Source organism: Primulina eburnea, chromosome 1 (assembly GCF_022965805.1).
Source record: "Primulina eburnea isolate SZY01 chromosome 1, ASM2296580v1, whole genome shotgun sequence".
NCBI lineage: Eukaryota > Viridiplantae > Streptophyta > Magnoliopsida > Lamiales > Gesneriaceae > Primulina > Primulina eburnea.
Genome location: NC_133101.1, coordinates 201,110 through 226,433, shown reverse-complemented (window position 1 = coordinate 226,433; position 25,324 = coordinate 201,110). Strand labels below are relative to the sequence as shown.

At 36.8% G+C, this 25,324-nt stretch overlaps 4 protein-coding genes across 6 annotated transcripts; all 4 read right to left on the bottom strand.

The window, feature by feature from the left end:
• Positions 1-9,110: 9,110 nt before the first annotated feature.
• LOC140825512 (ATPase family AAA domain-containing protein FIGL1) lies at positions 9,111-15,768 on the bottom strand. 2 transcript variants are annotated; one of them, XM_073187451.1, is made up of 13 exons: positions 15,405-15,768; positions 14,779-14,917; positions 12,647-13,012; positions 11,881-12,116; positions 11,577-11,704; positions 11,366-11,484; positions 11,201-11,293; positions 10,740-10,841; positions 10,250-10,352; positions 9,976-10,059; positions 9,813-9,908; positions 9,630-9,704; positions 9,111-9,482 (listed from the first exon to the last, which is right to left on the bottom strand). In XM_073187451.1, exons 1-13 carry the CDS (start codon positions 15,710-15,712, stop codon positions 9,433-9,435), a joined length of 1,899 nt encoding a protein of 632 aa, XP_073043552.1. In that variant the 5' UTR covers positions 15,713-15,768; the 3' UTR covers positions 9,111-9,432. The 2 variants fall into 2 exon arrangements, with proteins under 2 accessions (XP_073043552.1, XP_073043480.1); XM_073187379.1 differs by having other exon boundaries at positions 9,113-9,482; positions 9,577-9,704; positions 15,405-15,767.
• A 407-nt stretch (positions 15,769-16,175) lies between these two features.
• On the bottom strand, positions 16,176-18,241 carry LOC140825390 (F-box/kelch-repeat protein At3g27150). 2 transcript variants are annotated; one of them, XM_073187179.1, is made up of 2 exons: positions 18,137-18,241; positions 16,176-17,607 (listed from the first exon to the last, which is right to left on the bottom strand). In XM_073187179.1, exons 1-2 carry the CDS (start codon positions 18,158-18,160, stop codon positions 16,345-16,347), a joined length of 1,287 nt encoding a protein of 428 aa, XP_073043280.1. In that variant the 5' UTR covers positions 18,161-18,241; the 3' UTR covers positions 16,176-16,344. The 2 variants fall into 2 exon arrangements, with proteins under 2 accessions (XP_073043280.1, XP_073043364.1); XM_073187263.1 differs by having other exon boundaries at positions 16,176-17,701; positions 18,137-18,229.
• Positions 18,242-19,018: 777 nt separating this feature from the next.
• Positions 19,019-19,639, bottom strand: LOC140814438 (uncharacterized). Its single transcript, XM_073173426.1, has one exon. The coding sequence runs from the start codon at positions 19,637-19,639 to the stop codon at positions 19,019-19,021; it is 621 nt and encodes a 206-aa protein (XP_073029527.1).
• Positions 19,640-19,797: 158 nt separating this feature from the next.
• On the bottom strand, positions 19,798-20,591 carry LOC140814433 (uncharacterized). Its single transcript, XM_073173414.1, has 2 exons — positions 20,202-20,591; positions 19,798-20,115 (listed from the first exon to the last, which is right to left on the bottom strand). The coding sequence occupies exons 1-2, from the start codon at positions 20,589-20,591 to the stop codon at positions 19,798-19,800; spliced, it is 708 nt and encodes a 235-aa protein (XP_073029515.1).
• Between the last annotated feature and the right edge of the window lie 4,733 nt (positions 20,592-25,324).

Below are 25,324 nucleotides of genomic sequence, written 5' to 3'. Positions count from 1 at the left end.
AGAGCGAAAACTCGGCCCTGAGTAGGCAAATTCCTCTGAGGGCAATGTGGCAACATGTGGTCTAGACTGCCACACTTAAAACACATTCCTGAGCCAGCCATACATGCTCCAGGATGGCGGCGAGAGCACCTCGGACAGACTGGGTACTCCTGAGTCCTCGGGGCTTGGCGTCCCCGCTGCTGCTGCTGCTGGAGGTGCGGCTGGTGACCTCTGTTTCTAGGCGGCCCATGGAATGGCCTCTTATGCTGCTGCTGATGCTGATAAGGAGGAGGGCGGTGGGGTGCCTGGATTGGGCGCTTACCCTGGCGGTCTCTCTCGATGTCCCGCTGATCCTGCTCAGCGGCTAAGGCTTTGGAGACTGCGATCTCATAAGTGGCAGGGTCAGATACCCTAACGTCCCGGCGCAAGATCGGCCGGAGTCCCACCAGAAAGTGCATCAACTTCGCTCTGGCATCATTCGCGATCAGGGGCACAAAGTGACAGCCCCTCTCGAACTTACGGATAAACTCCGTAACTGACATATCCCCTTGCCTCAGACTCATGAACTCTGTGGTCAGTCTGGTGCGAACCTCCTCACCAAAATACTTGGAGTAGAAAACCTCCGTGAATCGGGCCCAAGAAAGTGTAGCCAAAGTCAAGGCTACTGATGCTCCTTCCCACCATAAGCGGGCGTCTCCAGTAAATAAATAGGTCGCACATCGAACTCGGTCGGCGTCTCCCAGCTCCATGAAATCAAAGATAACCTCGAGGGACTTGATCCATCCCTCGGCAACCATGGGGTCAGATGTCCCGGAGAATTCCTTTGGGCGCATCTTCATAAATCGCTCATAGACGGCCTCGGGCCCTGTCGGCCTAGTCACCACAGCATTGTTCCCCGCAAACTGTGCGAAGAACTGAGTCATCCCAGCTAACATCTGGGCATTCATGTCCGGTGGGGGCGGTGGAGGAGGTGCAGGAGGAGGAGGAGGTGTCTGCCTCTCTTGTCTCTGATCATCGTCCTCGCGACGGTGCTCGCCACCACCTCTCGGGCGTCCAACTTGGCGTCTAGGGGGCATACTGTTCCATACATAACCCGTACGTAACTAACATACATAATTCCATAATTTATTATAACTGAATACTGAAATACTGAATGTCTGGAAGCATGCTGACAAAATAAATTCATGCTTTAAATAATTGCTGAACAAAATGCTGAACTGAAAACTTACAGACCGAAGACGTGGCTTCGTGAGCTTCTCGCATTCAGTAGTAGTGAAACCCTATACAGAACCACCGCTCTGATACCAACTGTAAAGGCCCTAAAACTTCTTGCTTGAAAATTTGCGGAAATTTAAAATTTTTATTTTTAAAAGAACTTAAATGGCCTTTCTCATAAAATCAATCGGTGAACCGAGTTCAATGTTTAAAAATAAAGCAGCGGAAGAAAATAAAGTTTGCCAACAATTTAAATTTAAAAATATCCACGACTAATAAAATTGTTTGCGGAATAAAATAAACACTGCTGTGCTGAGGTCCTCGGGTGCCACTACTGCCGACCCAAGCTGGCTCACTGGTCCCCGCCCTCGGCCCTGACCTCATCAGTACCTACAACAATCAAGTCTAGTGAGCCTAAAGACTCAGCATGCATATATCGCAGGTAACGAGTAAAATCTGAAGTAAAATATTCGTGAGATATTGTGAAAATAATCTGTACTGAGCAATTAAATTACGTGCATAACTGAACTGATAATCACAGTAAAAATATTTGCTCCTTGGAGCCTGTACTGAAATGACTGGTAAAATTTTCTGTTGAGATTATGTTTTACGCCTGTGGCCACTGCACTAAGCTGAACTGATCGGTAACTGACTACCGGGGAGCCTGGAACTGAGCTAACGGTCACTGAAGACCCGATGGTACCAACCTGAACTGAGCGGTCACTGAAGACCCGATGGTACCAACCTGAACTGAGCGGTCACTGGCGACCGTATAAATAATAATAATGCTCCCACATAGTGAATGAACCACAAGCCATATCGCATAAATCTCAAAAATAATCATTTTTCTGTTTTTATGCACGTAAAATAATTAACTGACGATAATGAAAATATCCTGAAATTTTACCAACTGGAATGGATCGTCCCCAGGCTCGCTGCAACCTAAAAATGCCATGAAAATATGCAATGGATTTTTCTTAGGCAAATTTATGCAATTAAATTCCTAAAATGCGACAACTACGTCTAACGACCTCGTATTTAATCATGACTTTAAACCAACCCGAACCAACACTGAACCAACGTGACGTCATGATTAAAATACGTTTAAAATTATGAATTTATGCTCCTAAAATTATGAGGGTCGAAATCTAGGTGAAATGGAGGCCAAAACATGAAACGCTCTTTCGAGAGTCAATTTGGCACATCGCACCGTAAATTCTCGAACGACTTCAAAAGTGATCCGAATCACGAACGGTCAAAAACATGACCTTCCTAACTCAATGGGGCACTGTCCAGTCCAAGGCCATAGGCTAAAAGTCAACCAAGAACTCAAACAAGCCTCCTAATCGACACAGCAAGTTGCTGTAATTTCCAGCAGCTGTGCAAGTGTAGTGTCTTGCTTTGATCGATGTCTTGCGTCGTTCCAGTGGCCATTTGGTTGACCATGGCACGATCTAGACATGTAGGGGCATGGTATGAACCGTGGCTATGGGCCATAGGCCAACCAAGATTCACACCAAGCAACCAAAACCGAAATGCATGTGCTGTACAATGAAGGGCCGAGAAGGGGAGTGTGGGCTGTTCTTGTTTCGTGGGTTATATTGCGTCGTTCCAGTAGCCATTAATGGACCATGGCACGACCTAGACATCTTGGGGTGTGGTATGAACCGTAGCTAAGGGCACAAGGCCAAGCCAGATCCACACCAAGCCAACCCAAAACCGAAACACAAGTGCTGTCAAAATGAAGGGGCCAAGAAAGGGGAGGGGCTGCTGTCATGTTTTTATTTAAAACCGAGGAGCCATGGACCAAGCCACCAAAAGGGCGACTTATTCACGTCTTAGACATGCTAGGGGAGTGATCTAACCACGGCTATGAGCCCTAGGGCAGCCAAGATCAGATTCAATCCCCTTGACCACCAAACTGAATTTTTTCGAAAAGCAAATCTGTCTAGAATGAAGTTGCTGTCAAATTCTGAGTTTCCAGCGGCAAGGGGCTAGAATGAATGGACTAATCTGATCCTAATGCATCCTATTACGTGTATAGATGTCGCCTTGGGAGCCTGGAGTCGATCCATAACCTGAAACTCACAAACCAACAGAAAACGTGAAGCATGAAGAACTAACCAATCTGTGCAGAATTTTTAAATGATGTTGCTGCCAAAATAAATCGGTTTCATGCTGTAAAATCGTGACTATGAGATGCTATAAAAACACTATAGGACTTGATTGAGGTTTAGAAAAGAACATAGACATGCCTTGGTTTCGTTTTAATGAAAAACGAATGAAGAGACGACGACGCGGCACGGAAGAGACGGAGCGCTTATTTCCTTTCCTTCTACTCGATTCTTTTTTTTTTTCTATTAATGAGCTCTCGATTTCCTCACTAAACCCACGATCAAGCTCTGAAATTCTCTCAAATAATCGGTGGTGGGGGATGGGAAATGGTTAGGAGGGTGAGGGAGGTCCAATAATAAAGGGACACCAAGGTATGACCAAGTCTTTTTTTTTTTTTTTTTGAATTTGAATTCTAGTTGCTAACAAAAGATTACTTGGGTGATTCTAGAATGTGTAGTGGCCGATTATATCCATCCTAATCTAGACTAGGATTATGCTAATTAATTAATAAATGGAGGTTGATAGATAATTAGAATTATTAGCATGCTAAAAGATGGCAAAGAATTGGTCAATGGTGAGTTGGCAAAGAAAAATCTAGATACCACAAGGGGTGGCCGAAATCTTCAATTAAAATGGATGGGGAGGGTTGTTTAATTACTAAATTAATAACTCTTAAAAGCCTCACTAATCCCTTAAATAATTTAGTGAATAAAATTCTTAATTAAGTAACTTAAATGAACTAATTTTCTACTCACCCTAAATAATTAAAAATAGTTCCTTAAACTACTTTTTAACTTAAATTAACTTACTTGCTAGCTAAAGTAAGTCCTGGAAATATTTCTCGAATCTTAAATTCTATCTCAAAACTCCAACTCTGGTCCGACCTCACTGAAATAACTGAAATGCTGAAAATCAACTACTGAACTGAATAAATAAATAATTAACTTCAAATAAACGCATAAAAAAATAATCATGCAATGAAGTTAATTAAATTTAAAAATCTAGAATTATGCATGGCTTATACGTCTACTGATTTACGGGTTCTACAATAATAATAATAACAACTAAAATCAAAATAATAACTATGTTGTTTGAGTTGTTCCACCACCCCGACGTGGAGGTCGCGCCATTCAAGCTCCACGATATCTACAAGACTTCCATATTGAGATGGCCCTCCCTTCAAGAACTGAACCAACGTCATCCACAAGCATGGTTCGACATTCAGGTATTGTTCATCCGCTATCCCAATCTTTATCTTATACCAAACTTTCCCAAGCTCATAAAACATATGCTACTAAGCTATCTCTCCACAAAGAACCTGCTAGTTATTCACAGGCTGTCAAAGATCCAAAATGGCGCCAGGCCATGCAACAAGAAATTTCTGCTTTGCAACATAATGGGACTTGGAGTTTAGTAACACTGCCATCTCACAAGCAACCAATCGGCTGCAGATGGGTATACAAAATAAAATTAAAGGCTGATGGGACGGTGGAGAGATACAAAGCACGATTGGTGGCTAAAGGTTACAGTCAAATTGAGGGCATTGATTACAGGGAAACTTTCGCACCTGTGGCCAAGTTAGTTACAGTTCGTGTCTTGCTTAGTGTGGCATCACTGCGTGGTTGGCATTTACATCAATTAGATGTTAATAACGCATTTCTGAATGGTGAGCTTGATGAAGAAGTATACATGTCCTTACCTCCTTGTAATGCCCTAGATTTTATATCATGTTAAGCAAAGATTATTGAAGTTGAATTGATATAATTATAGACGGGCTATTACGAGACCAGATTGGCCAAACATATAAATTACACAACTTTTGAGACAGAACTGTTGGCGCCCGAGCGGTAATTATTGACCGCCCGAGCGCCAGTGTTCATCAAATATATGTCGCGGGCAGAAGATGTGGCGCACGGGCGGTAGTTTTTGACCGCCCGGGCGCCAAGGGTGCAATTTATAATTGCCGGACAGAGAGGTGCCGCGCTCAGGCGGTAAAGATTGACCGCTCGAGCGCCGACCCAAGTTCAAGAAAAGAAGACACGTTGCCTTAACATGCAATTGGAATATATATATACATATCTTCTTTAGAAATCAAAGAAACGAAGAAAGAAGAAATCGAGAAATCTTTTAGAAAATCCTTAAGCCTTTATATTTCGATCCGTCCGTCCAAACTTGAATCCGAATATGACACCGTGTTCCTAGCAACGACAGCTACTACAGGACGTAAGTTTTATTACGTTTTGACATGTTTGGAAATTATGATGTTGTTAGAATTGAATACACGTCATATATGTTGTTCTTGACATGTTAGACATCGTAGAATCGAAGTCAGATTAAGAAACGGACTGAATATGGAATTGTTATGAATTTCAGAATGAAATTGACTGGAATTGATATCAGATTTGAACGGGGGTTGATTGTAAATGATTGGAATTGATATAGACTGATATAGTATTATCAGTATCGCAAGATTGTACTGCTGTACTGTCAGAATTTGATAAAACAGAGATGTTATGATTTGATTAGAATATTGATACAGAATATTGGTATTGTCATTGCCAGATTGAACAGTGACAGACTTCGAATCAAGAATTTGATTGTATCAGATCGACATCAAGAAAGGTATAAATAAATGTTGATTCGGGATTGCACAACTCGAGTTAGGTTTGACTTGAGTTTCCCTAAATCACATACTTTATTTTATTGCATTGATATTTGCAGCTTATCAGATTGATATGTTAATGTATTGACTTAGAACAGAGTCAGAGTCCGAGTCTAGGGCAGACATCCTAGCTAGGGCAGAACCGCCGAGTCTTTCTCAGAACCGATAAGACTCTAGACTTACGGTGTATCGAAGAGCTTTAGATGTAGATCGACGTCTATCTCAGACACTCGATACAGCATACCAAAGTCTAAATTAGATTGGGATCCCTAGAATTGAGATAAGATAAGAATAGATCACGAGTCATTGATTCATGTAATCAGATTAGATACATGTTTTGATGTTTGTTTATGCTTTTATATATGTTTTATATGATTGCATTTAATACATTGTTTATACTGGGATATTTATATCTCACCGGAGTTATCCGGTTGTTGTCTTGTTTGTATGTGTGCATGACAACAGGTGGGACAGGTACAGGGTCACAGAGATGAAGACAGACCGAGATTAGAGTGGTGATACCGGACTTGGACTAGAGATAGGGTTTAAAAACTTGATAGTAGTTGTTGAACCTGAGTATGTATGATTGTATATTTTATCAGATTTATACTTTTATACTGATATGTATAGGAGTTTGATTCCATTACCTTCCGCATTTTAAAAAAAAATTAGACCCTGTTTACTATAATTGATTAATTTGTCCCAATGATGATTAAGAACTTGATTAGCGTCCGGGTCCCCACACTCCTGGCTTCGGACGAAAGGGGGAGACTCGCGTTTGTAAACTTCATAAATCACTATACGGATTGAAACAAGCCTCTCGACAGTGGTTTATAAAGTTATCCAATGCACTCAAAGCTGCGGGATTCCACCAGTCTCTTTTTGATTATTCTTTATTCGTCCGACAGCGGCAAGGTACTTTTTTGGCATTACTTGTGTATGTTGATGATGTGATATTGGCTGGAGATAATTTGCAAGATATAGAAGAAACTAAGACCTTCTTATCCAAGCAATTCAAACTTAAAGACTTGGGAAAGCTTAAATATTTCCTCGGCATAGAGATTGCAAGGTCAAGACAAGGAATAAGTTTATCACAACGAAAATATGCTTTGGAAATTTTAAAAGATGTCGGGTTCTTGGGTGCTAAGCCTTCTCGTTTTCCGGTAGATCAAAATTTGTCACTCACGCACTCGGATGGAGAACTTTTAAATGATGCATCAGCTTACAGAAGATTAGTAGGGAGGTTAGTTTATCTAACCATAACTAGACCAGACCTCACTTATATTGTTCAAGTGTTGAGTCAGTTTATGGACAAACCTAGACAACCACACTTGGAGGCAGCCCACAAAGTCCTTAGGTATATCAAACATACTCCTGGACAAGGTATTTTATTACCATCTACAGGTTCTCTTCAATTAAGAGCATTTTGTGATGCTGATTGGGCTCGTTGCAAGGATACGAGAAGGTCAATTACAGGTTTTTGCATCTTGCTTGGTCAAGCACCAATTTCTTGGAAGACAAAGAAACAGACAACTGTATCTCGTTCAAGTGCTGAAGCAGAGTATCGTTCTATGGCTACTACATGATGTGAGATCACATGGTTGAAAAACATCTTAAAAGACTTGGGAGTGAGTCATATACAACCAGTGAATTTATACTGCGACAATCAAGCAGCCATACACATAGCCGCAAATCCAGTCTTTCATGAGCGAACCAAACACATAGAGATAGATTGTCACTTAGTGCGTGAAAAGATTCAAAATGGAATGATTCGGACTGCTCACATTCACACTTCAGATCAGCCAGCAGATTTATTTACCAAGCCTTTGAGCACTGTGCAGTTTGAAATTTTACTCAACAAGTTGGGTGTCATTAACATACACTCCAACTTGAGGGGGAGTGTTAAAGGAAGTTGAGCTGTAAAATAGCCATATAGTACGTAGTCTATATTAGAGATTATTCTCTAATATTTCTTTCCTTATCTGTATATGATTTAGCTTAATCATAGACTTTAGAATAGGATCATTGTACATCACCACCAAGTATATATATACTTGTAATGATCATTCGTTGTAATTAATAAGCATAATATTCACCAAATCATTTATTTACAGTATATATGGACGAAGAACTTTAAAGTCCCGAGCAATTTGATTGTTCTGGTTTGAATTTTAATTAGCTAGTTGGCATCGAGATGCGTTTGGGCTGTGTCTGGTATCCCTGCATGGGCCCCTGAGGAAATAGATCGAGTGGAGTCGTGAAAATTAATGCTGTGATCATCTTGTCAATTAAATAATCAATGGAAGCATTCAAGCATGTGGTGCCGTGCGACTGGCGAAACGAAGTCCATCTTTTGTTGTTACAAGGGATGCATGTACGATCATTTAGCCACTTGCAATAATATCTGAGAACGTAATCATTTTTTGATTATAAAATTACTGTCTACGTACCATATAAGATCGTTTTTTTTCCCAAAACTGAAGTGTGTGCCAATTATTGTTGGTTATTCGGACCTGCGAACGAAAGGAATTCGAATTAATTTGGTTAATTTTTTTTGAATCTTTTTCTTTAATTCCTACACTGGTTGTTAATTAGGCCCCGCAAATGGTCAGGTTTATGTCTTCCAACGGAGGAGTGTTTCGTAATGTAAGCAAGAAAAAGCAATAAAACATTATTGATTTTATTTACACTAACAACAATATTCAATAAAACATTATATAAACATATATAACGAGGGATGCAATTACTCCATTATTGTGATATCAAAGTTTAAAATAATCATCATATTCAAATCATACAAAAAAAAATGTGATTTCTGTCTTTAGCTTCAAGAGAAAGTGTCAACTCTTTCATTAAGTGACAGAGCCCCGTCGCGCATGCGACAAACCTTGATTCAAATAACTTACATGCATGTTTAATTATTGAAACTGATAATTCAACCAGTTTTGCACTATTTCCTACCTTATTGTTCACTTCTTGGTCCATGTTATATCATATATAACGTGGACCATAGAGATTGACTAGATTATTTGGAATCAAGGTCTTTCACATGCTGTTTGTTATACGTACGCCAGGGGCTGTTATATATATATTGTGAGACTAAACAGTACTTGGCATTCGTTTCCCTCTTCGATAAAGATCTCAAGCTCACATGCATATATAAAGACATCATAGTTCTAACCTCCCTAAGCCTGCTAAGAGGCCAAAACACTCGAAGTTCAAGATGTTTAAGAGGAAGCAACACCGATTTAGTTTGCTACTCTACTGTGAAAAATTTTAAACTCAACCCAGCTAAAGTTGCACCGTAAAAATAAAACTTTTCATTCTTAAAATGATGAAGAAATTAAGCATGCTATTTCTGAGCTTACAAGTCTCACTGAATTTTTTAGCCTTCCCGTCCATGAGGCTTTTACAAGGATAAGCTACCAAATTGCTCGTTCCACTTCTCATACGTATCGAGTTCATTCAATGAGACTGAAGGCCTCACTTCTTGTAATGCTTTCTCGAAGTCCTGGACAAGTTAAAATTTGGATTAACCAAGTGTTTGATAAAGTAGATTAACCACTTAGAATGACAAATCTGAATTCTATCACATTGAGGAATACCAGGAGATTTACTGGTCTCATATCCTCTTTTTTAAGATTCGTAATTTCAATACCCTGTTTGAGAGCCTCTCTAAGAGGACCCATGGAGGCATCTTTCACCAAATTCTTCATGTCTGATCCCGAGTACCCTGATAAAAAAATGATAAAGCTTATGAAGGGATTAAGGAAAGAAACAACAGCTTTTGTACCGTCTAGGGGTGCTAATTGTTTAGCAATCAATTCTGTAAAGAAGATACCTTCCGTTAATTTACAGATAGTATCAATTTCCTCCTTCGACAGATTAAACAATTTATCATTCTCCAACAGGTTTTTTATGATCCAAGCCCTTGCTTCTGCGTATCAGACAAATAATATAAGATGTAGCTGGGAGAACATTCTGTGGATGGTTCTAATTCGGACCTGTGGTGGGAAGTGGAATATAGAGTCTCTTCATGAGGCGCCTCCTTGCAGCTTCATCAAGTTCTTGAGGTCTATTAGTTGCACCTGTTTCGGTTTAAAAAAACAAAAAATTGTCAAACAACAAGCAGAAGTTTTACATAAGTGCAGAATCGGGGAATCGTTGATTTTATGAGAGGGATCTGAAGAATTTCGGTGATATTATGATTCAGCAACTAAGATTGCTTCTGCCTTAAACATATTCCAATAGCCTTGCAGATAATTTGTTCCAGATCACCTATTAAAAGTATTTGCTCGTTCCCGCTGTCAAAGCCTTCCATTTCAATCAAGAATTGTGTCTTCAGACGCCTACTGGATTCATGTTCGCCTTCTGACTTGCGCTGCAACAAACACGTGGATGCTATAATTATTTCTTAATTTGCAAGTGATAATGGCATGATTGCAAAAGAATAAGCAGAAAACAAGCACTACAACATAATAATGATAAGAAGTCTCCTTCTATGATAGATGAAGACGGTTATTAATTATTTTTCAATGATTCATACATTAGATGTCCCCTACTGGCCTAGCAACACCTAGATAACATTTAATAAGACTACACTCGAAGTAAATCGCCACCACGATTTTCAAATAACTAACATTTTAATTCTGCAGAACAAGAACTTGAGAAAGCAAACAACGACCAGAGCAAAGTGATTCAGAATCTTGGGACATGGTTTGCAATTGATCAAAAGAAGATTATGTTGATAAAATAATCAACATTTCACCTGAGATAGAAGAGAGTCTATTTCATCCACAAATATCACGGCAGGCTGACGACAGCTAGCAACACCAAAAAGTGCCCTTACAAGCTTTTCTCCCTCGCCTATCTGCAATTGATGATGGAAAATTGGTCAATTGACTTTGTCAACTTCACACAGGAGCATGTGCATAAAAGCAATAACAACTAGATTTTCATATTGGTCTCAGCTATGTGTCTCTGCAGCAAGTAGAATAAATGGAAAAGGATTCCTATCTTGCCCTTAGTCTTGATTGATCTGGTTGTATATTGGAAAGTGTGGTAATAGCTGTATATCAGTTCACCGGAATCGATATTAGGAGATTCTTTTACAATATAGGAACAGTTGATGCTTATGGCTTTTAAGACCAAAAATAAATATCCAGATTTCATGGACGATAATTTTTCTTGCATCAGATCATAATTTAGGTTTTTGGCAGAGATACATACCCATTTGCTAGTCAACGAACTGGCTGATATGTAAAAAAATGTTGCTCTAGCCTCTCCAGCTATGGCTTTTCCTATCATAGTTTTACCAGTTCCCTTCAGCAAGAACAAACAGAGACAAGGAGTGAGTCTGTTGATTTATCTCTTAAATTGATTACAATTACTTACAGGAGGTCCAAATAGAAGAAGACCGCGGCCTGGAGAACGGCAGCCCTTAAAAATGTCAGGGCGCAGCAAAGGCCATATAACCATCTCGGTGACACATTTTTTCGCATGATCCAATCCAGCTACAGTATGAGAAAAATCAAGGAAAAAAGATCCAGATCAGCAAAAGAATACACTCGACATTTGAAGAAGTCATAAGCCTGTATTTGCATACCAATATCATTCCAGCGAACATTGGGATCCCTGTCCATTATTTCATTGCTCACGTGCTCGATAAGCCGTGGTTCTAAATTTCTCAACTTTTCAGGAAGCTCGCCATCAGAGCCACAGAGTAATTCCAAACTACAAAAACATGGAAGTATAAAACATTGCTCGTGGAGTACAGAACGTTATTCTTCCTGTTTTCACCACTGCTGGAAAGGGGAAGGGCAAGCACGCTAAGTATTCCCAAATAAATAGATATAGCGAGCTTTGACATCTAGAAAGGCACTGAGGTTATTGAGTCAGATGAGTTATACCATCTTTTCGTTGAGTCATCTATTGCATCTTCACCCCTCCCAGCCACACGAGAAGTCACATTGCCTATACTATTTCCATTGGATTTGACAGGAGGAATAAAATTACTCCTGATTCCACGACGAGAAGTACCATAACATCTGATTCCATTACTCTTGTAACTTCCAGCATCAATTTGCGGTGATACAGGAGCACTTGGCGAATCATTTAAGCCTCGCTTTTGCTTAGCATCCATTTCCTGGGGGCATGATGCAGATCCATCACATTGATTTATAATAAATCACAAGGCTTTCCTAGTTTAAATAATTTAAGATTAATTTGTGATGCTTCTAATTTGACTGAAAACATCGAGCATTACAAGAAACAAATGTCTCCGTTATGAAAACAAAATGATGTTGATGCAAGATGATGTGAAGTCATTGAAGATATGTCTTTCTGCTTTTCCTTGTAAAGATCATATTTCATCCTTTAAGTCCTATGTTTCTCCAAGTCAATACAAAAGGTTTCCAGAAAATTCTAATGCTATAACACAGTTCTTTTCCCAACATTCTTGGCACTGGTCTTGCAGGTAAATCCAGTGTATAATGGCTGCGAAAATCAACAAGAAATTTGGAATAACATGAATTGTAATCACCTTCTCAAAATGTAGAGCCTGTATTAGTAAAACAAAGACAGCATATTATTTAAGGTGTCAAATTCACAGTAATTACAAAAGAGCAAACTCCGAAGTAAAGATTGCGAGATTTTTTTCGTAAACAAAATACTTACAAGTTTTGCTCTAGCAGTAACAAACCCATTGCTAGAGCCATCAGCCTCAGCTTCTTCACTGCATGATGGAGATTTTAAATTTTCAGTTCTAGGACTGATGGGTTGCTTGTGTAACCTTTTAGTTCCAAAATTAAATCCACGAGCTCTTTTGTCCTCTTCCTCTTTAGCAAAGTTAGGCGCCAAATAATTTTTGGGGGAGCTCTGACTTTGATAACTTTTTCGGATTATAACACAATCCTCAGACCTGTCACCTTTAATTAAATTTCCATGATTTTCTCTGTAGGCATTCCCATACAAGGATGTCAGTTTTGTCTGCACAAAAGTCTTCGAGGTCTTTAAATTTTCTTGGTTGTCAAATGGATTTCGCTGGAAAAGATGGTAAACTTCATGAGTTATAGATAATAGCAACACCACAAAACATTTGCTCAAGCACAAGCGAATTAAAAGAAAATGGCTCAACACAAGTTGGAGTTCAAGTTGGGAAATAATTGTTAGACTAGATGCTCATCAAGCAAACTTATGATTGGGTGATTTATAATGCTATTTTGTAAAACATTTTTTATTCAGTAATTGATCATTTTGTTTTGGCAAGTTTATTTGTATGTTCATTCTTTTGTATAGATAAACTCCTTAAGATTATTGTAGCCCATGTGAAACGTTGTTGCAGAATGGGTTGACAATTATAAAATGCTTTCCTTGGAGATTATTATCTATAAATATATTCACGGTTGATAAGCCGTCTAATAATAAGTGTATTGACTAGTACGCTAAAGACCAGTACATGGTAATTAAAAATGTGCGCCTGGCTGCGCCTAGGCGACAATCAAGCCAGGCACACGGTTGCGCCTGGGTTATTACCCAGGTGTAGCACTTGAAACAAGGGCGCTTAAAGTGTCGACATGCGCAGAAGCACGCGCTTTAAAAAAGTGGGCCGATATCTTGTAGTTAAATAAAAATTAACTCAAACTCAACCAATTTTGAAGCTCAATTAGTAAAGATCATGGCTATTTAATGATACAAAACCCTGTTGTCGCTCATTTATGCAAGATTTTTTTATCAAAAAGTTCAAAAGTCCTTTGTGCTAACTTTTACTGTCATCTCCCCTATGATGATGATCTCCCCTTATGATGATGATGATGATGATGATGTAGTCGAGGAAGATGAAGAAGAATTTGATGCTTTAGATAATGTTTTAATCTTCTATTCAAACTTTTACTTTAATTTTTTCTACACTCTTGACTCACCGCGGTTTTGAAAGATGATGATATAGTTGAGGAAGATAAGAAGAATTTGATGATTTAGATATTTGAAGTTTTTTCTCAATATATTATGAATTGATAACTTACTAATGAATTATAGATAATTAAGTTTTTTTCTGGTATGATTTATGCTAAATTATCTATTAATGAATTTTTATTTATAACGTTTATTATCTTTGTGAAAAATATTTAATTTATGTAATATTATAGATTTATAGTATAATCACTTTATATATATCAAATTTTAAAAGCTATGCCAAATGCACTTTAATTTGATAAAGCATACTTTTCGCCTTGCACCTCAGGCTCCTGGGTACTCTAACGTTTTAGTGCGCCTTGCACCCTAAATAACTATGGAGTATGGACCAATATTCATATTTCATGGTGAGTCATTGATGCATTTCATTAGACAGATATACGAACGTTCACACACTCAATAGATCCCTATAGCATGAATTCACATAATGTCCCTCATTCTAAATTCTTTAAGCGGTACTTACAAATACTATATATCGGTTTGACCTTGTTTTTGAGTTGATGCCAAATATCTTGTCTTATACCTCAAATGTTTATCTAATGCCATAGGTTTGTGGTAGATTGTTTTGGGTGGTGAACTTTATTTTGGCGGATCTTGTGTAGCATCAAAGTCTATCGTTGTGGCCACATTAAGACAAGCCCTCTGAACCATCCACGATAGACCTCTCGAGTTATATTTCTACTAGTATATATTTCTAAGTATGGATAATTTGTATGAGTCGAAACAAATGAATTGAAAATTTTTTATTCTGCTAAGTTTTAGTTCTGGTTCTAGGGGAACGACGACAATAATAAGATAGGTACAGAAGGAAGGTATATATGATTAGTAAAACGTACCAATCCTTCTGTAGGACTTTGGCATGAGTGCTGTAAAAGAGCACGAAAATACTTGGACTGCTTGACTTTCTCTATGTCAATATCACAACTCTTTCTGAATATGTGGTCTGGACTTTTTCCAGCCTGTACAAATGCTTGACTGATGTATGCAAGATGCATATCAACATCATTTATCAGTATGGAACAAAGATTATAAATCGAAGCCAGATAGGCACGACTAAGAATGAATGTTTTAATGCCTGTAGATAACGAATAAACATCGCAGCACAAATTAATATTGCCAGAGAGGACAACGAAGTGCTATTAGCAAGTGGAAAAGTACATACTACTAAATCTTTCGAAGCATTCACTTTGTGTTTTCCTTCAGATCGAAACATTTTATAGTCGTTTATTACCCAAATTAGCATTGTAAAATGCAAAACCAGAAAAATCGATTAACGAAACTGCAAAAGAAATGGAACGATCAAAATTCAAATAAATGGAAATCCATTTACAGCTCAATAGATATCCACGAACACACACTCACTAATCAAATTTAAATCCACAATAACAATAGGACTTCAAAATTCTTTAAACAAGCTTATAATTCCTAAAAATTACGTTAATTTGGCAAGCATATTTTGTACCGATCAGAATCAGGGATGAGGGATCGCCGAGCCAATCCAAGTTTAGAAGCGGCTTCACGGAGAATGGGGCGAATGAAGGCCTCGTCTACAGGGGAATGTGTACGAGAATCAAGGAATCCGATAAGCCCGAGAGCTAGCACTTGCGCGGACCAGAAATCACCCTTCTCGAAAGCCGCATCGGCGCCGAATAGCAGCGATTGGAGCCGCTTGAGGTTTTCATCTACTTCTTTTCTCCAGCAAGTCGTCGAATCGCCATCGGATTTCACATTCGGTTTCGCGATTTCAGCAGGAAGCTCCTTTCCCGCCATTTTCCACCACCGGTTCGAGCAGATAGAGTAGCAAAGACAGCTCTTGGGTATACTCTCAGGCCATCCTTCAGCTCAAATGGGCTCGGCCCACTATCATTATTAAGGTAAGGCCTGACTTTATTTTTACACGCACAAATATGTTCAATCTTTTTTATAATTATCGAGAAATTAAAATGAAATTTGATAAATTATCGAAATACTAATAAAATACTATTTGAATCGTAGAAATTTAAAAAATTGTTTGTTGAAATAAAAAAAAAATGTAATATTGATATTATAAGAACAAAGTTGGAAGAACAAACCGTTTCTATTTTTGTCTTTATTTTCTCTCTCTTTCGAGAAACAAATGGTTATACCAAATCTGTCATTCCTATTTTGGTTTCAAAATTGCCAGGAACTAGTTTTTTATTCAGTTGATTTAAATTATTGCAGACAGAAACTTACTATTACATGGAAGCAAGAATGAATAATCTTTTGTCTCAAATTCCATTGAACCATAAACTGCCCAAAAAACAATAAAGTACAAATTACAATATACATCAGAAGAAAAAGTAGTTGGATACATCATACATACATACTTAGTATTAAGATTCCCAGAACATACTGTCAATACACTCTTTGTATCCCCCTCTTCAGGCTACCATAACAGAACAGTTTAAGATGAAGTGGCTAAGCCCATTGCTTCCACAGTCCAGAGGTTTCCACCGCAACTCATCCGAATCAGAATCCGGGATACAAGTATAAATAGCCATGTGATTACCAGCAGGAGAAACAGATGACGATCCTATTACAAGTAGCTCATTGCCCAAAGACTTGAACGCGATTCCCCATCCTCTGTTGTAATCAGCTCTCACTGGAACCATCCCCAACTGTTTCCATGTGTTTGAATGCTTCAAGTACAACTTCACCTGGTTGGAAGAAGCTTCCAGTGAGTAGAGCTCATTCTTTACAACAGCAAGAAGTGGTGGTGAATGTGATGACTGTGTAGGAAAATCTTTTAACATTTCTGGTAAAAGCTCCCATCTGTTTCTAGTTTCGTCAAAGAATTCACCACATGTTAGTTCCCCATCGTCGTTTCTCCCTCCAATCACGTAAAACCTATCGTCCATGTAGCAACCGGAGCAAAACTTCCTCTTCTTCTTCATTTTAGGGAGAGGTTCCCACGAACCACTGTCGGGATTATATTTCTCAGCCGTGTCATAGACTTCGCTTCTCAATGCTGTTCCCATCCCACCAGCAACATAAGCACGGCTACCGCATGTAGCAGAAGCGAACAAGCATCGTGGGCATATCATTGATGGACCCTTGTACCAAATGTTCTTAGCCAATTCGTACCTCCAAATAACTAGGCCATCTATCTCTCTGCCAGAAACAAGCAGATGAGTTCCAGCACAGAGCGATTCCTTATCTCCAGAAGCAAAACAAGGGTCGGATGGCAGAACCGGGAGCCGCATACGGGACTTGAATTCACGATCAAATGCCCACCAACTACTCTCACCACTAGTGAACATGAAAACAGAAGGCTCTTTGAACCCAATCTCGTTCCTGATCTTGTAAAGCTCACCGCTTCTTAAAAGATTCAAGCACCTCTTATTCACAAAGCATAATTTCCAATATTCTGATCTTGGGAACCTGGCGAAAATAAGATTCTCTAACTCGTAGCTAAGAGACATGCGTGGATAATCTGCATCCTGAGGTCCATTGGACAAATCGACCATATTATCATTCCCAGATGGATTAAATCCTCTGTGATCTGACCACTCCTCATCTTCGGGCATCATGTTACTTTTGGGGTAAGAAGTATGAATCCAATCAATTTTACTATGATTCAAATCTGGCCCATGAAGTTTGAGCAGAGAATCAGCAGGTTCTTCTAAATCTCTCTTCTTCTTTAGCTATATAGTTTCCGTCAGACATTTGTAGAATATAAGAAATTATTATCAAATACGACACCACCAAACCATGTCCAAATTTTCAACACACATGATCCTGTGAAGCAGAAGAAAAAATTATGGAAGATGGAACTTTTTTCATTACGATGGTTCGTTTTTTCAGTTAAAATAAGAAATAAATTTTGCTAAATGGATGGTGGAAAACATTTGTTCTCAAGATCAAAGTTTTCACGCAAAATTTTCATATCAACTGATTTATGGAATCATTAGATGCCATGAGTGGGTCACGTTACAAAACGACCTTAATTTAACCAAACACGCTTGAATCACAAAAGCATCATTAGATACTCCCAAACCTAAAACCCATGAAAAAAGCCACGCAATAATATTCAAACCATAAAAACAAAATACCAAAATCTGAACATACTTGGAAGCATATTCCTGAAACAAACGACATGTACATTTATGCGCCACTAATTAATTACATACAAGAGCTAGCAATACAAACAGAAACACTTTGAAATAAACGTACCAGCGCACTCAAAAGCCGAGGCATAAAAAACCAAGAACACACACATTCAACCCTCAAGAACCGTAGCACACAACGACTTTGCAAAACCCTACAAGGAGCTATATATATATATATATATATATATATATATATATATATATATATATATATATATATATTGCAAAAAGAAAAGAGGGGGTGGGGGGTGCGGGCATTGAGGCGAGGAGAGGCTCAAGTAATCCAAGAACCGGGACTGGATTCTTGAGAGAATGGGACCCTTCCATTTGCTGAGACGATTAAAAAACTTGGGAAAATTATTAAAAAACGGCAAAACCAACAATTTCATCGTCGATTTCGGAAAGCAGGTGGGGTTTTTCTCTATATTATATTTCCTTGTGTTCAAAAAGGCCTTTTCTGTGAGGGGAAAAAGATTGGGGAGGGAAAAGCGGGCTGTACAGCAGCTGACTTGCTGGTGTTTGCTGCTGTATGTTTGAATATTCTTTTCAAGCATTAATCATGGAATTTTCAATTGGACAGTGCGCAGTGTGTGTGTATATATATATATATATATTTGTATAACAGTGGGCAGAATACATCTAAAGCTCCTTTTTTTTCTTTCTTGAAATTACAATATTTTAATCTCACAACTATATAAATTTCCGCGCGGCAACAACCAACATCTTTTTGCATCAACGGGCAAGATTATATGTGTGAGGGACTGACTCAACCCACACATGTAAAAATAAGAAAATAATTATTATATGTTTGCATATAAATTTCAATAATAAGAATACAATAACTAAAAAAAATATAATATTTAAAAGTAATATTAAGATATTACAAAAAGATGGAAGCCAAAAGTTCCTTGAAAGATATACTCAATTAAGTATCAAGTACAAATTTTTAATTAAAAAGAATTCGACGTTCTTTTAATTTTTCAAAATCTTCAATGATATCTTCCATGCTCACATTTCTAGCAATTTCTTTCTCAATATATATCATTAATGCGTTCGAGAGAAAATCATCCTTCATTTTGCTCCGAAGTCTTGTTTTCACAATATTAACAGCAGAAAATGATCGTTCTGTAGCAGCATTGAAAACCGGAAGAGTAAGCACAAGTACAATCACTCTAAAAATGAGATTGTGTGTCACAGACTTGTTAGTCTTCATCAACCATTGACATAACTCTGATATGGTTGAAAGACTTTTATAGTCAGACCCTTTGACGATATTATATTTGTAATGCTTCAATTGAATCTCCAATTGCTCTTTTTCATCTCTTGTAAAATCTTGTGCATAAAATTTTTCAACTAATTTACATATATCTGCAATTTTGAAAGACTCTAGCGCATTTTTAGGATTTAAGGCATTACTCAGAATGAGCAACTCCATAGCATCATCGCTAAAGCGCCTATTAATTTCTTGTAATTGTGAATCTATTGCACCATAATAGAGGTCTACCCGATAATGATGCTCAATGGTGAAATTGCCTTGACGAAGACGGACTCGACCTTGTCTGTCCATATACGGAGCACTGAAATCATGAATATCAATATTTCGAACTTCACAAAAAGACTTCACTTTTATGAGCAAATCATCCCACTTGTTATCCTTATATGTTGAAGTAAATTCTTGGTAGATATTACAAGTTCCATTGCATTTATTATATCCCGAGACTTAATTTATAAAGCCTGAAAAAGGATATCTGTGATCCCCATAACCTCTTTCATAAGATGCAAGATAAATACAAAATCAAAAGAAGTCATTTCATCATATATAGATGTAGCATCTGCTTGTTGAGAAGGAAGTCCATCCTCCATAACATTAAGCAATACCGTACACGATGCACTAAACATCTTAATTAGGCCGGCTAATGATCTCAAATGATAACTCCAACATGTATCAGTAGCTCGCTGTAAAGTACCTATCTGATTAAGTACACGCCCAGTCTCGAGTTCATTAATAGCAATCAAATGTGCAATATCATCCGCATGAGCTTTCTTCAATTCATCGTCGGTTTACATGAAGAACCAACAATATTAACTATAAAAGTTAATTTATCAAAAAATTGATGAATAGATGTCACATTTTTTGATGTTGCAACTAAAGCCAGTTGTAACCGATGAGCAAAGCAATGAACATAATAAGCACTTTTACAATCTTTTACAATCAAAGCTTGTAATCCATTAAACCTACCCCTCATATTACTAGCACCATCATAACCTTGACCTCTAATATTTTGAACATCCAAATTGTAGTGACCCAAAACAGAATATATAGCATTCTTTAAAATCAAAGCAGCAGTATCAGATACGTGAACAAGTCCAAAAAAATGTTCTTGAATGAATCCATTAGTATCCACGAACCTCAATACTATAGACATTTGCTCTCTTTTTGACTCATCTCGTGCTTCATCAACAATTATGCAATACTTTACCACTCCAATTTGTTCACGAATTGCATTTTTCACTCTCATTGAAAGCACATGAAGTATTTGTTTCTAAATATCATGACTTGTATACTTGGCATTCTTTGGAGCTCTCGCAATTGCCTTTGAAAAATCATTATTGTACATGGTTAGCACATGCAAGAATTAAAGAAATTTACCACGATTAAACGAACTAGATTTCTCATCATGACCTCTAAATGGAATTCCTTGTAGTGCAAGCAATCTTACCACATGTATGTGAGCTTTTAACCGAAGAAGATTAGTTGCATCTTGTTCAGCATTAAAATTTTCGAATCTCCTTGAGATATGTTGTGGTTGGTTCATCAAATCATTATATTCCGTTTCAGCATTGATGGGGTGAATATACATTATCTTTCCCTATATGACCTAAGAAAGCACAAGCTTTTCCATTTCTAACTATCTTCCAATTATCAAACCCGTCAACATTAAATGCATTTTGATTTGTGCATCCTGATGGCTTGTTGAAGATAAAACATGGAAAGCAATATACCTTAAATTTAGCGAGTGAATACTCCAACCAAGGAAATTTATCATACCAAGTAGACTGAAATCTTCGAAGGTGCTTAATATTTTTATTTAGTGGATATTATCCAAGAATAGGTTGATATGCCTTTATATTCAAATAAGTTTGACGAATCTCTTCACGTTGGTTATGATGATATTCCCAAATTTGTCGACGCAATCCTGGATCACGCTCCAAAGAATTGAGATCAATCTCCTCAATTTCTATATTTTTGAATCTTTTTTAGGAGAAATTTAAGATGTAAGATCATTGTTATTTGATCTTGTTGATGAGGTCAAAATAGTAGATGTATCTAGTTCATTTATTCTCTTCCTTTGAAAAAACTTATCAATTATAATTGATTTTCCCATTTGAAGTATATGAAGCATGTGACAATGAAAAAGTCGAATTTTAGCTATTAAAATCTTTCCAAGCTCATAAAATTCAAACTTGCAAGGTGCTCATATCATTCTAACATCGGTATATATTCTCTTCCCTTTGCTTTGCTTCAGCAGAATTCTTGTGCATTTGCTCATATAATTCTAACATCAGTCAAAAGTCATTTCTCTAGCCAAAATGCTATAATATAACCCTATCATTAAGAATCACAGATAATAGTATAAAAAATCATAAAAAAGCTTACCCATAAGGTACTTCAACCATGTAATCACATTTAATTCGAGATAAAAATAGGAGAAATAAAAGCTTATCCATAAGATATAATGTATTGTTTTAAAATTTAAAAACCTTTTTCATATAAAAACATGAAGCAGAAAATTAGCAATAATTTTACCTCTCTGCTGCCCAATTCTTAAACGTCGGAAAAAATTCCACGAATCCTCGTCTTTCCTTCCGGTGTGTCTCCGAACTCGTGTCCCACAATATTTCACTCATCAAACAACAATATGGCAGATGTTTTGTACAAGGTTATGTTATTATTTCAAATAGGTTTCTTGATTGTGTTTGTGTTAACCAACTACGCAGGTTTTAAGTTAGGCCTTTATTTAGGTTTTCAAAAAAAAAAAATTGCAGAGCAATGTCAAAAAACAACGCCTAAGAAGAATGGAACGCGGACCACATGTGTAAACTTTGAAAGTCTTTAACCATTAGACTAATTATAGATACTTTATTATTTTTTTTATGGGTCAAATAATATATATACTAAATAATAAAATATATAGTATATAGAACCTAGAGTGAATCCGCCCCTGACGGGGGCTTGATGGTTTTTTATTTGGGTTAAACAAAATTTCAAGGCCAACATTGGTGATTGAAATATTCATATTTTGTTTGAGATTATTGTCTTCTTACACTGAATTTTGGATCTTTAACCATTGGGAGCAAGCAAACAGGAAATATTTTGTTCTAAACTTTAATGTTCCGAAGGAGCGTAATAATAATTATTATAATGAAACCTATTAATTTTAATGTGTTAAAGGTAAAAATTTACGGTAAAAAGTAAAAATCTCAAACTCACAAAATATTTTTAACACTCCCCCTTGTGATGATGATCATGATACATAATGGTCTTCATTACGTGTTTTTATACTACCTCGTTAAAAACCTACTAGGAAAAATTCATTGGGATAAAAACCATAGTAAGGAAAAAATAGTGAAGTCGCGTAAACAACCCCTCATGTTAACACGAATGATTCTTCACAAATTTCGTAGATTGCGCACCCAATATTATATATATGATTTCTTAAAACTGTCGTAGGAAGTGCCTTTGTGAAGAGATCTGACGAGTTTTCACTTGACTGAATGTGATGAATATCAATATCTTTATTATTCTCAAGCTCTTGGATAATTCGAAGAACTAGGGGGAGTATGTTTAATTCTGTCGCTTTTTATGTATCCTTCTTTCATTTGAGCAACACATGCAACATTATCTTCATATAGTATCACATGTTTCTTGTCGAATGATAATCCACATTAAATTTGGATATGTTCGATCATTGATTTTAGCCACACACATTCATGGCTTGCTTCATGTAGTGCAATAATCTTGGCGTAATTTGATGAAGTTGTTACGAGTGTTTGTTTCTATGAATGTCAAGAAATTGCAGTGCCTCCATGAGTAAATACATATCCGGTTTGGGAACTTGCTTTGTGTGGATTAGATAAATACTCAGCATCAACATAACCAATTATGCTTTGATTTGTATCTTTTGAAGACAAAAATCCCAAGTCTGTCGTTCTTCGTAGATAACAGAATATATGTTTAATTCTGTTCCAGTGTCTCTTTGTTGGATATAAGCTAAATGTTGCCAATAAATTTACAGCAAGAGATATATCAGGTCTTATACAATTTGCAAGATACATAATGACACCAATAACACTTAGATATGGTACTTCTGGACCAAGAATAATTTCATGATCTTCACATGGACGGAATGGATCTTTTTATATGTTTAATGATTTAACAACCATTGTAGCAATTAAAAGATTTGATTTATCCATATTAAAATGTTTAAGGACATTTTCTGTATAATTTGACTGGTGAACAAATATTCCACATTTTTTTGTTCAATTTGTAAACCCAGACAATATTTTGTTTTTCCAAAATCTTTCATTTCAAATTCTTCCTTCAAATACGACACAACTATTTGAATTTCCTTATTAGTTCCAATGATGTTTAAATCATCAATGTATAAAACAATAATTACGCATCCGGATGTTGTTTTCTTAATGAAACGCAAGGGCATCTTGAATTGTTAACATATCCCTTTTCATTAAGTGTTCACTTAACCGATTATACCACATTCGACCGGATTGCTTTAACTCATATAATGATCTTTGCAATTTCACAGAAAAAGACGCATCTTGAATATTAACACATCAGTAAGACGCATTTCTAAATTTTCAGATACATCCAAACTAATCAAATACCAAAGCGTAATTGCATCCATAACAGGAGAATACGTTTCTTCATAATAAATTTCAGGCCTTTAAGAAAAATCTTGTGCAAAAAATCGAGCTTTATATCTTACTATTTCAATTTTCTCATTTTGCTTTCGAATAAAAACTCACTTGTACCCAACAGATTTTATACTTTCAGGTGTAAGGACTATAGGTCCAAAAACGTTACATTTATTTTGCGAATCCAATTCAACATGGATGTCGTCTTTCCATTTTATCTAGTCTGGTTGATTTTTACATTCACCAAAAGATTTTGGTTCATGATCTTCATTGCCATTTATGATGTCAAATGCCACATTGTAAGAAAATATCTCATCAATTTTTTTATATCTATTTGTTTCCATATTTTTCCAGTATTAATATAATTGATAGAGAATTCACGATTCTCATTAGTTTGTGGTTCTAACAGAATATTTTCATCATCATGTATTTCTGCCGGAATATCATTCTCTATTTTGTGATCATCATGTTTTTCTATGCTTTTTCTTTTTCGAGGATTTTTATCCTTATAACCGATTGACATTCCACGCTTCAAGCGTTTTATGACATCATGATCGTTTTCAATTTGTTTCTTTAGAATTTCAATTCGAACAGGAGCATTTACAATATGTATATATAATTTAGTTACCCCTTTTGTTTTTGCAAATGCATTTGATATTTGATTTGCTATTCTTTGCAAATGCACAATTTGATGTATATCTTTTTTATATTGTTTAGTTCTTGGATCCAGATGTAACAATGATGATGTATATCATGTAATTTTATTTTTGATATGTTTATTTTTTCCCCTTAAAATTGAGAAGATTTCTTCATTAAAATGACAATCATCAAAATGTTCTGTAAACACGTCACCTGTCTGAGGTTCAAGATATCAAATTATTCATGGGCTATCATAACCAACATAAATTTTGATCTTTCTTTAAGGTCCATTTTTGTTCGTTGAGGCGGTACAATAGGGACATATATCATACATCCAAAAATTCTCAGATTTCTTTACCAAAGACAAGTTGCAATGGAGAGTATTTATGATATGCACTTGGTCTGATACGAATTAATGCAGCATCATATAAAATGGCATGTCTCCATATAGAAACATGGAGTTTTGTGTTCGCAATCATTAGTCTAGCAATCAGTTGTAGACGTTTAATCAATGATTCAGCTAATCCCTTTTTTGTATGTACATGAGTTACATGATGCTAAACAGTGATTTCCATTGACATACAATAATCATTGAATGTCTGGGAAGTAAATTCACCAGCATTATCAAGTATAATTTCTTGATTGTATGATCGAGAAATTGATTCAGTAATTTTATTAT

Bases quoted from the DNA above. Each gene is read 5' to 3' on its own strand.
- LOC140825390 (XM_073187179.1), bottom strand. From the start codon at position 18,160: ATGCCTCGGCTTTTGAGTGCGCTG. The intron at 17,608-18,136 runs GTACGTTTATTT...GAAACTATATAG, and splicing joins CTCGGCTTTTGAGTGCGCTG to CTAAAGAAGAAGAGAGATTT.
- LOC140814433 (XM_073173414.1), bottom strand. From the start codon at position 20,591: ATGAGAGTGAAAAATGCAATTCGTGAACAAATTGGAGTGGTAAAGTAT. The intron at 20,116-20,201 runs GTGACATCTATT...GATGAATTGAAG, and splicing joins TAGTTGCAACATCAAAAAAT to AAAGCTCATGCGGATGATAT.
- LOC140814438 (XM_073173426.1), bottom strand. From the start codon at position 19,639: ATGGACAGACAAGGTCGAGTCCGTCTTCGTCAAGGCAATTTCACCATT.
- LOC140825512 (XM_073187379.1), bottom strand. From the start codon at position 15,712: ATGGCGGGAAAGGAGCTTCCTGCTGAAATCGCGAAACCGAATGTGAAA. The intron at 13,013-14,778 runs GTACGTTTTACT...CATCTTTTCCAG, and splicing joins AAAGTCCTACAGAAGGATTG to CGAAATCCATTTGACAACCA. The intron at 9,909-9,975 runs GTCCGAATTAGA...TCTGATACGCAG, and splicing joins TATTCCACTTCCCACCACAG to AAGCAAGGGCTTGGATCATA.